This window comes from Myxine glutinosa, chromosome 12 (assembly GCF_964187855.1).
Source record: "Myxine glutinosa chromosome 12, kmMyxGlut1.1, whole genome shotgun sequence".
Classification (NCBI taxonomy): Eukaryota; Metazoa; Chordata; class Myxini; order Myxiniformes; family Myxinidae; genus Myxine; species Myxine glutinosa.
Genome location: NC_136272.1, coordinates 33,475,007 through 33,487,390, shown reverse-complemented (window position 1 = coordinate 33,487,390; position 12,384 = coordinate 33,475,007). Strand labels below are relative to the sequence as shown.

Genomic DNA, 12,384 nt, shown 5'->3' with positions numbered 1-12,384 from the left:
TTTCTCTTCTGACCATTAACTCATGCACCTTTTGAGTTAGGAAGCTGATATTTGGACATGCCAATGACCAGGTGATTTGGCTGCAAAGGATATTTTTGATTTATCAATTAATCAATTAATCGATTAATTATTTAATTATTCGATTAATGACAAAAAAATTTTTTTTTTAAGTTACAGATTCTGATGAAATAGTAGTAGTTTATGTGTTCTCTGACCAAATTGATTAATAATTTAATTTTTTTATGATTATTATTTATTTATTTTCATTATTAATCATTTGTTTATTTTCTTTCTCATTTGGCCAATATCTCAGGCACCTTTTGAGCTGGGAAGCTAATATTTGGACATGAGTGACCAAGTGATGTGGCTATCAAGGATATTTTTGATTTATTGATTAATCATTTCATCTATTAATTATTTATTGATTAATCGATTAATTATTTATTGAGTAATCAATTAATTATTTAATTTTTTATAAATGACTTATTTAATTAAATTTCTAAAAGATACATCTTCGGATGAAGCACTAGTGTTTTAGGTATGCTATTAGCCAATTGATTATGAAAATATTTTGTGATAATCTTTTATTGATTTTAATTATACAATTAATCAATCAATTAGTGTACACCTCTCCCTCCCAATGCAGCCTCAATGAGCTGCACTGCGGTATTGCCGGGCGCCGGAGGCGCCCCGGCAATGCCGCGCTGCAGCATATTTAATTATTTGGCATGGGGCGGTGTACTTTGAATGTATTGTACACCGCTCCTTTCATATGCCATCTCCAGGCATTGCAAATCGTCATTGCCGGGCACCAAAGGGGGCTCGGCAGTGACGCACGCTGAAAGAGAGTACTCAGTTTTCACTGGTTTCTTGTTTTCTTTCTTGTTTTCTTGCTTTCTTGTTTTCTTTCTTGTTTGTTTGTCCGGACGATATCTCAGCCATCCTTTGAGCTAGGAAGCTGAAATTTCGGCACAATAGTGAGCAAGTCCTTTGTCAAAAACGTTATTTTTTTTTTGGATTAATCAATAAATTGAGGAGTTATTTAATTATTAGCGATTAATTAAGTACTTATTTAATTAATCAAATTTCCTTTCTCTTCTGACCATTAACTCAGGCACCTTTTGAGTTCGGAAGCTGATATTTGGACATGCCAATGACCAGGTGATTTGGCTGCAAAGGATATTTTTGATTTATTAATTAATCAATTAATCGATTAATTATTTAATTATTCGATTAATGACAAAAAATTTTTTTTTTTTCAAGTTACAGATTATGATGAAATAGTGGTAGTTTATGTGTGCTCTGACCAAATTGATTAATAATTTAATATTTTTATGATTACTATTTATTTATTTTCATTATTAATCATTTATTTATTTTCTTTCTCATTTTGCCAATATCTCAGGCACCTTTTGAGCTGGGAAGCTAATATTTGGACATGAGTGACCAAGTGATGTGGCTATCAAGGATATTTTTGATTTATTGATTAATCATTTCATCCATTAATTATTTATTGATTAATCGATTAATTATTTATTGAGTAATCAATTAATTATTTAATTTTTTATAAATGACTTATTTAATTAAATTTCTAAAAGATACATCTTCGGATGAAGCACTAGTGGTTTAGTTATGCTATTAGCCAATTGATTATGAAAATATTTTGTGATAATCTTTTATTGATTTTAATTATACAATTAATCAATCAATTATTGTACACCTCTCCGTCCCAATGCAGCCTCAATGAGCTGCACTGCGGTATTGCCGGGCGCCGGAGGCGCCCCGGCAATGCCGCGCTGTAGGATATTTAATTATTTGGCATGGGGCGGTGTACTTTGAATGTATGTGTACTTGTTTGTTTTCTTGTTTGTTTGTCCGGACGATATCTCAGCCATCCTTTGAGCTAGGAAGCTGAAATTTCGGCACAGTAGTGAGCAAGTCCTTTGTCAAAAACTGTATTTTTTGTTTTTTGAATAATCAATTAATTGAGGAGTTATTTAATTATTAGCGATTAATGAAGTACTTATTTAATTAATCAAATTTCCTTTCTCTTTTGACCATTAACTCAGGCACCTTTTGAGTTAGGAAGCTGATATTTGGACATGCCAATGACCAGGTGATTTGGCTGCAAAGGCTATTTTTGATTTATTAATTAATCAAGTAATCAATTAATCGATTAATTATTTAATTATTCGATTAATGACTGAAATTTTTTTTTTAAAGTTACAGATTCTGATGAAATGGTGGTGGTTCATGTGTTCTCTGACCGAATTGATTAATAATTTAATTTTTTAATGATTATTATTTATTTATTTTCATTATTAATCATTTATTTATTTTCTTGCTCATTTGGCCAATATCTCAGGAACCTTTTGAGCTGGGAAGCTAATATTTGGACATGACAGTGACCAAATGATGTGGCTATCAAGGATATTGTACACCGCACCTTTCCTATGCCATCTCCAGGCATTGCAAATCGTCATTGCTGGGCACCGAAGGGGGCTCGGCAGTGACGCACGCTGAAAGGGAGTACTCAGTTTTCACTCTGGTTGTTTGTTTGTTTGTTTTTCTTGTTTTCTTGTTTGTTTGTCCGGACGATATCTCAGCCATCCTTTGAGCTAGGAAGCTGAAATTTCGGCACAGTAGTGAGCAAGTCCTTTGTCAAAAACGCTATTTTTTGTTTTTTGAATAATCAATTAATTAAGGAGTTATTTAATTATTAGCGATTAATTAAGTACTTATTTAATTAATTAAATTTCATTTCTCTTCTGACCATTAACTCAGGCACCTTTTGAGTTCGGAAGCTGATATTTGGACATGCCAATGACCAGGTGATTTGGCTGCAAACGCTATTTTTGATGTATGAATTAATCAATTAATCGATTAATTATTTAATTATTTAATTATTCGATTAATTACAAAAAAAAAAAAATTTCAGTTACACATTCTGATGAAATGGTGGTGGCTTATGTTTTCTGTGACCGCTTTGATTAATAATTTAATTTTTTAACGATTATTATTTATTTATTTTCATTATTAATCATTTATTTATTTTCTTTCTCATTTGGCCAATATATCTCAGACACCTTTTGAGCTGGGAAGCTAATATTTGGACATGACAGTGGGCGCCCCGGCAATGCCGCGCTGTAGGATATTTAATTATTTGGCATGGGGGCGGTGTACTTTGAATGTATCTGTACTTGTTTATTTTAATTTTAAACAGAACCAATTAATTCACAGAATCAATCCCACTCATCCCTCCAGGTCTTTAAAACAGCTGTTCACCACCATCTCTTATTTTCCCCCATCCAAAACCTTGATCTTTTCTACCCCTGTTAATTCACCCCAGATCCACTTTTTTGAAATTCCGACTTCTTTTCTGGATGTCCTAGCAGTGTCCATGTGTTTTAAACCTCTCCCACCCCCCCCCCCCACCACCCCATTCCCATGCCTCCTCCCACAAGCCCTCTCCCTCCCACAGATCTTCCGATGTCCCTGTTCTCCACTGTTGTACTTGTGTGCTTCCCTCTCTCTCCTCATCTTGTCTCCCGCTCCCTTTATTCTATGTTTTATGTGTTAAAAACTTTAAACTGTAAATGTATGTAAAACAAACGAAACAAAAAAAAACCTGAATCAATATCTAGCATTTGAAAATTGTAATTTATATAACTGTAAATTGCAAAATAAACATGACAATGATGTCCATTAATGAAAAAAAGAAAGAGTAAATGAAAATGTACTTAAAAAACCGTAAACGCGTCCCTAAAAAAAACAAACAATAAAAAACTTCAATCAATATCTAGCATTTGAAACTTGGAATTTCTATAACTGTAAACTTTGAAATAAAACTCTCAATGAAAATTGCCATAAAAACCGTAAACCCACCCATACATAAATAAATAAATAAACCTAAATTGATATCCAGCAGCAGGTTTGCCTATAATCATAAAGCTTCTATTTATTATATACCTATATAATTATATACCTATATAATTATATACCTATATAATTATATACCTATATAATTATATACCTATATAATTATATACCTATATAATTATATACCTATATAATTATATAACTATATAATTATATAACTATATATATATATAATTATATATTGTTACGGAATCGGGGGGACGGCACTCCCCTTACCGAGGTGGGTTTAATCCCCTCGTCTTTTTAAGCTGGCCGTCCGAACGGTCCTGGTACTTGTAACGCTCTTTTGCGGGGTGGGACTGATCAGGGTTATTGGTCCAGGTATTAGCCCGAATACCTTTATCAATCCCTCCGCAAAACATGGAGACAAGTACTGCTCGAATCACGGACAAGGTGGTATTTTGCCGAGCGGTTCAGCAGTCTGGAATCCGAGCCGTTAGCAATTTGACTAAACCCGATTGTAAGCGGTTCTGCCAAAATCGTGCCACAGATATTCAATGGGGAAATCATGAAGACGATCGGACGAGAATGAAAACCAGAAGAGTACGGAGGAACAGGTATTTATTATTACTATACAAAAACCAAAGAAGAAGAAGAAACGAAGGTAATTTACAGAAAAAGGAAGAAGAAGATACACAGGGCAATTCTTAGACAGGCTTACTTATAGAATCCCAGACAACACAGACAGCACAAACTCACGGACACGAATGGGGAATTGCAGGCAGGAATTGAATGGAGGGAAGAAAAGAGCAGTTGGTCCACAGAACGGGCGACAGGGAGGTCCGAGGCTCGCGGCTCGAGGTCCGCGTGCACGCACTTGTTCTTTGGAGGATGGTTCCGGCAGTTGCCGTCAGTGCTGGTTGGTATCGCGAGCACTCTCAGGCTCATCTGCGCGCGCGTCTCTGAAGCTCCCTCTCGCGTCCCTGAATAAGCTCTCTCATGCGTCTCTGAAGCTCTCTCCTCTCCCTTTCGCACCTCTCTTGGGGGCCCCGCGCCAAGGGTTTTATAACCACCCCCGTGGAACCTTCTTGAACCTCCCAGATCTTTCTTACCACGCCCTCTCAAGCCATGCCCACTGAGCCTTGGTTGGTCGGCAAGGGCTGGCTGACTCCACCTTTGATGACGATGGCTCCCTGGCTCCACCTTGTATGACGAGGTGGGGCCACGCCCTTCTTCTCCGATCCTGGCCTTGTGGGCAATGGAGGTATGAAGCGAGCGCTAAGGCGGCTGCGGCTGGCAGAGGCGCTTTGGGGAAATTGAAAAGGGGAACTATCTTATTTGATTTGATGCAACGCAGAGTCAACTATTGGGAACAGGTCCTTAACTGAAACACATACTAATGACATAACTATTGAGAGGTCCTATGGTGTCCTACGTGTTGCAATGTGGACTAACTAAGGTGCAATTATTTCAATTAACAGCCAATTAAGGGGAAATGTACACAGGGGTTATTTATAAGGGAATTTACTACTAAATTTACATGTGATATATACAATTATACATATTGTTGCAGTTCTGTGTTTTTGCAATAAAGGTTAATTTTCCCCCTCATAGTTGTCATAGTTAGTAAGCATAGTCCTTTTCTTGTGTTAGTTTTGCATTGAGTAGAATAATGAGAGTTAGGTCTCCTTCCAATGCTTTATGCCGCCTCGATGCTTTGAGTTTTGGCGCAAATTACCACGAGGCCGGCCTGACAAGTCGAGGCAAGCCGAAGGAAGGCGGAACAGGAGAAGTGGGAGTGACCGGTAAGCACGAGCCGCCAATCAGGGCTCGAGGGGAGTGGCTTAGCACTGCGGCAAAAGGCGTGGTTTGGAACATTCGAGGCAGGCCAGGGCGTGGCAATATAACCCTGTGCCCAAAAGCCCCCACCAGAGTTCTCAGTTCTGAGGAGAGGTGCGCTGAACAAGTGAGTTTTTGAGGAGGACCTGCGCTGAGTGATGAGCTTGAGTTATCAGTTCGAAGCGCTGTGTTGAATTGAGTTACAAGTTAAATGCTCGGTTGAGCTTGAGGCAGATCCTCTGTTGAGTTACGAGGGTGAAAGCGCGCCGTTATATAAATCGCGCTGTGAGGGACCGCCGTGCCGGGCGAGAGACGCGCATATCTTCCAGCCTGCCTTTGTTCGAGATACGTGCCGCAAGGATCCCTCCCGCCTGCCTGCCTGCCTTCGTCAAGGGACGTGCTGTGACCGCAGAGGGCCACGCCGGGTGAGCCGTTCCTGAACAACCAAAGCCGGCCCGTTCAGCGCATGAACATTCCTTCCTTCCTTCCCCCTGTGAGTGTGAATGGGCCCATTGTCTGGGATTTGGGCTAAGACTGGTTAAGTGCCTGCTGTGTCTCTTCGCCTTGTATAGCTGTAAATAAACCTGTGTTCTTCCTTCTATTTGATCGTTCCCGTCATTTCCATCTATTGACTAAGCGTGGTACGAATTATATCGCTCTAATCGGGTTCCAATAACAAGGTCATTGCACGGACCACGTGGTGCGCCATCCGCTCGCGTGCACTCAAATTACGTGTGGTTCGTGCGAGACTTGATCCCCGTTTCCGCGGCGGCGTAGGTACTTAGGTACGTGCGAACATTGTCCCGAAACCCTGTCCCGCGTCTGACGGGAAGTGTCGACTCAAGTCTCGTGGTTGCGACGACCCAAGGAGAACAAGGGGCTTAATCTTCCCTTGGTAAGGGAACGGTGGTCGCTCAAAACCATAACAATATATAATGTTGTTCCTTTTGTTTACCCCTGTATGCTACCCCTAAATTCTAGTCTCTCATGGCACAAGATATTCATATTTCTGAAAAGTGTGAATCACAGCATATTGAAAAGAAAAGCAACTTGCAGGTGGAGACGAGGACGTCTCAGCAAAGGGTTGACGTTGTATTGGAGAGCCCAGCCATCCAACAAACCTGCCTCATTGCAGGATTAATAATGCTTCAGGCCTGCGTGTATTCCTGGTACCTTAATGCACATATTCTGTCACTATAGCACCATATATATACATGAGCATTAATTGAGGCCCAGCATATTTGTGTACCAGCACCACAGGTTGACCTGAACCAGCCAGCGCCACAGGGTTCCGAAAGCTGTATCATCCGTGGTGAGCCGTTGACGGTCCTAGAGGACTCGCCTACTTCTTTGGAGGGTGCACTTCAGCGCTGGGGTGTCACGGCTTCCAAAATGGCTTGCCTTACTTCTCTGGACCCCCATGGCAAGCCTGCTGGCACTCTGACTTACGGTAGGGCATCAGGATTACAGGTGACATCTACATACTCATTGAGCTTGTGGGACATCTACATTTTATGTATATAAGAGGAAAGGGTGGATGATGAATTGAGAAAAGGAAGGGAAGATGAAAACAATAAATCTTGAATGTGGACCGATTTCATCAGAAAGATCATGTGACGCACAATGAAGGAGAGTTAAATAATTAATTCAGCCATCTTGTGTGTATGAGCCTGGTGTTGGCTTATCGGTTAGGATGCTGGCTTGGGATTCCTAGGATCCTGGGCTCGAATCCTGGTTGATCGTTGAATTAACACCAGGGGGGTTGACTCAGCCTGTCATCCTTCCGAGGTCGGAAGATTGAGTACCAGTTCACTGGTAATTATCCGTCGCAAGAGGCGACTAACAGGGTTGGTGGCAGGAATGGCATCCGGCCACAAAACATCGCTTCAAAAAGGTTCCCAAAAAAAGGCCAACCCCCGGTCTGCGGGGGGAAATGGCCGCTAAAGGTGGTTCCATCTTGTGTGTAACGTGATATGCGGATGTTCCAAACTTTAGCCAATCCGATTATTTCCAGTTATTTTGCATAAAAAATTGTCTCTACCAAAACTAAAGAAAAATATTCTGGTAGTTGGGAGGACGTCAGATCGGTATACTGATGTGCATCACATGACACGTGCTTTCCTCGTCCACGAATATCAAACTGTGCCTCACTTTTCTTTTCCAAGTTTCTGATTGTTATAATATACAAATTATTGCCAAACGGCACAGCCATTTGGTACTTCAGTGGGTACACACGTGTGCTGCCAGTTTTAAAGACTCACCTTGCCAATATTTACCACTTTGTTGACAGTAAAGCATCGATTTCTTGAAACCTTATGGCTTGGTCGATTTGTACACCTTTCCTAATAACTCGATTGCATGCAACACAGTGGTGAGCGTGACCTGTTTACAAATGGTGCATTTATCTACAGGATGGAGCCCAATTCTGGACTAACTTGCTGAAAATGAAGTGTAATCTACATAAACGGAGTAATAGAGTAATAGATTACATCTGTACACCTGATTACCAAATGTGAAGGTGTATATGTAATGCATCGTACGTGTTGCGTAGTGCGTACATTGTGTTTTATTGGCGATGAGAACATTTGAACGTTGCAAATGGGACTGTAAAATATCACTGAATGGGCCGAGAAGGGCTTTCACAGTTTGCGACCTTGATGTGTGCTGCACTTGACCTGACTTTAGTGTTTGAAACCTCTTACTTCTCGACGTTTCGACCTTTGTGTAATTTAGTGTTTTATGTTCAATTGCAGCTGAGGTGTCGTTTCAGATTGTGTTGTGTTGGGTTTGCATTACCTGCGGCTGTGAGATTTGGATTGCATGTACAGGTTTGGTGTATGTGTGCAAGCTGTATAGACATATACGAACTGTGTGTGCACGTATTTGCCTCTGCCACCGAAGGTGGACGGAGTTTATGTTTTTACCCTGGTCTTTTTGTCTGTCTGTCTCAAAAAGGATGTCTCAAAAAGGTACGGATGGATTTGAACGAAAGGTGGTGGACAGGTTGGGTGTGTGACGAGGACGAAATGGTTCAATTTTCGTGAAAATCCGGATCCGGATGCGAGAGTTTTTAAAATTGTAAAGTGCTTCTTCGAGCCTGGTGTTGGCCTAGCGGTTAGGGTGCCGGCTTGGGATCCTGCGATCCTGTGTTCGAATCCCGGTCGATTGCTGAATTAACGCCAGGGGGGTTGACTCAGCCTGTCATCCTTCTGAGGTCGGAAATTGAGTTCCAGCTCACTGGTAATTCCCTGTGCGTCGCAAGACGGGATTGGCGGCAGGAAGGGCATCCGGCCACAAAACATTGCTTCAAAAAGGGGCCCATGGTGCCAAAAAAAAGGCCAACCCCCGCTTTGCGTGGAAAAATGGCCTCGAAAGGTGGTTCTATGAAGTGCTTCTTCGTGATTGAGAGATAGGATCAAAAACGATATCGAGCATGATATTTCACAAAGTTGTGGACTGGCTTCGACAAAACTTAATGGATGAGTTGGGTCGGTGACAAGAACAAGCCGATTAGATTTTGGCGAAAGTCCAGAAGCATATCCAGCCTATCAGTGGGAAACAAAATATATAATGTTCAGTATGTGGGGATCCCTCTTGCGTGTATTAGACTGTCAGTTTAGGGGCAAACTATAAACGATGTAATATGGCTTGGTGCAGAGTTGGAATTGGGGACAGATTGTTCCAAAATTAGATCATCTTTTGTGTAGGCCGATGTGCTATGTCGATATCCCCTTAAGCCTCATCTATTGTATTGATGTTTTGTTGTCTTGCAAGTTCCCGTTGACGCATCTAAGTGTGTCGATAAATTCAATTCTTCATCCTTCATCCATTGACCTTCATCCATTGACCTTCATCCATTGACCTTCATCCATTGACCTGTTTTATTGCTGTACCATATTGGCCAAATGTTGCATTGTTACGTGGAAGGGGTGGGGGTTCCATAGCTGGACTGGAGTAAGTGTAATATTGTATGTGTGTTTTGAGTAGGTTAGATTGCCATTTAACAGGGACATGTCAGAGGAAGTCATTTTGTTATATGTGATGCTGAGGAGGCAGCGTATATAATTTATAGACAGGATAGTCAGGGTAAAAAAAAAAGTTGTGAAAACACCTTGTTTGTGGGCGGGGGCAGGTGAGGACTTCTCCCTGTGTGAAAAGGCCGTCACAATCTGTCTGGCCACTGTGTGCCAGGCACGGTGGAGTAATGTGCTTTTGGGACCAGAAGCAGGCAATGGATTCATTTTTATTGGGGCCGCCCCCCTGGGCAAGATGGCCGGGAGGAAGAAGGAACGGGAGGATTGAGACAGAGAAGAAGTGGGTTAGGTTTTATTTATTTCCTTGTATACAAGTTTACATATTCCGATTTCCCTCCGTGTCTGCTGATTCGCATGGTTACTCCCGCTAGGGAGTAACGCATTCGTGTGTGTGTGTGTGTGTGTGTGTGTGTGTGTGTGTGTGTGTGTGTGTGTGTGTGTGTGTGTGTGTGTGTGTGTGTGTGTGTGTGTGTGTGTGTGTGTGTGTTCGTGAACAAGATATCTGGAAAAGTTCTGAACGGATTTGGATGAAAGTTGGTGGAATGATTGCCCTTGGGATAAGGAAGAATTGATTAGTTTTTGCTGAAGCTCAGGATATTATTCCGGATCCAGGAATTTTTTGAAGGATTGTTTACCATTGGTAGATAGGGCTCATTTTTTTTTTAACATTATCTTCTATATATTCTATATTTAACATTGTGATATGAAAATAGTTTTCATATTTGTTGTAAATGTAGTTTAAACTCGTGGTTATGCATTAGAGCGGTGTATTTTTTTTAGCAGCGTCGTTTTCAATGTTCATTTTTAGCCGCGTCGCAGACGCTGCTCATAGAGTGCCCTCTGCTGTTGTTGTTGTTCTTCTTGTTCTTCTTCTTGTTCTTGCAGAGAAGACAAAACCTCAAAGCTCCACCCATTCTGGGAACCATAGCTCCACCCATTCTGGGAGAGCCTTCATATAAACAAATATCCACCATTTTATTAACTCGCATAGCTTTGAGGCCTGTTTTGTAGGCCCGTGGTGTCTTCCTCTCTCACACAGTTTTATTTCAAATCAAATTCGATATATCATTTCATTTTTCACAGTCGCTAACATAGTTTTAGACTCGGTTGAAAAAAAACGGGAAGAAAATCCGATGAAAGTTGCCCTTTATAGAACTAAATGAATTCTCAAAGGCCTGTAACTTCAAGTCCATTGAGATATATATTTTTTAAATCGCGGCATGGTCAGTCATACACCGCCCGAAATAAGAGACGGGAAAATGCCGAGATATATTAAAAATTCGTCCATTTGATGACAATCGTCACGATGAAATATTTAATTTATACGTCGTCACAATAATGTGGAGAGAGGAGCATAGCTTCGTTCACGTGTCGCCACACACGGGAAATTGCCGAGATATATTTATTTTAAATCGCGGGATGGTCAGTCATACACCGCCTGAAATAACAGACGGGAATATATTAAAAATTCGTCGCCACACACGGGAAATTGCCGAGATATATTTTCACTTTGCACAAAAATAACATCAAGTAATCCAATCAATAGGAATGTCCTGTGCCTATAACATCGACGTTATAGGCACAGCTGCATCTAGGCATTGTGTAACATCGACGCGGCTTTTGTTTTAATTAAAACTTTTTGTACTTGTTTTTTAACATTATCTTCTATATATTCTAAATATATATATGTGCAGTGTCTGTCTTGTGTCTTGTGTTGTCACTGAACTACTCCCTCAAACTTTTATGAAATCGTACTATTCCAACTTGACCCACGGCGGAAGTATGCGCTCTACTGCCACGGCGGAAGTATGCGCTCTACTGAGTGGCGTTCTAGTTTGTTCTGAATTGCTCGTCTCATCCACATTTTCCCCGATGAGGATTATAAAAAACCTTTTAAAAGGTAAGAAATGTGTTCAATGCAGCTGCTTCCTGTGTGTGTCATCAGTTTTGGTTATTTTGGGTGACCTTTTGGATCGGTAAAGCTGTACGCAGTAGTAGTTAGATTTTCACTCTGTAGAGAGCATACATTTTGTATCCCACAGATCTGGATCTTCACCAACATTGACTGACTTCTTCCTTGTTGAACACACAACCTGTTCACCAAGTTTAGTCCAAATCTGTCCTTAACTTTTTGAGATAATGTGCTACATGTCGTTTTTGTTCCTATGTCTCAATAGTGAAGAATCACATAACAATTCTTGTATCTGCATCTTCACCAAAATCTAATCATATTGTCCTTGTGACATACCCAAGCTCACCACCATATTTCGTCTGAATCCGTTCACAACTTTTTGAGATATCCTCTTCACAAACAGACAGACAGGGGTGAAAACATAACCTCCATCCACCTTCGGTGGTGGCGGTAATTAGAAATGAAATTGATCGGTCATTTCCTGGGACAAAGGATCCCGGTGCTGAGGCACATCATGTTCGTAGCATTCGACATGATAGTACACCTATTCCACCAATCGAGTTCTTCCACCTACACCTGGTCTGTCACCAATTCTTAAATTCGAAAAAAAAAATCGAATTTTTGTCACCTATTCTGTCACCAATACCTGTACCTTGATCTCTCTATCAATTTTACCCTAACCTTACCTTTACACCTCCATGAAACCGGCACCATATCTTT

General features: G+C 40.8%; 1 protein-coding gene across 1 annotated transcript in view; it reads left to right on the top strand.

Annotated features, from left to right (window-relative positions):
• LOC137437988 (disco-interacting protein 2 homolog C) overlaps positions 1–12,384 on the top strand; it is a 153,101-nt gene that overhangs the window by 28,824 nt on the left and 111,893 nt on the right. Inside the window, exon 4 of the mRNA XM_078766702.1 lies at positions 6,971–7,168. Within this exon, the coding sequence (XP_078622828.1) occupies positions 6,971–7,168 (198 nt within the window). The remainder of the gene's footprint in view (positions 1–6,970; positions 7,169–12,384) is intronic.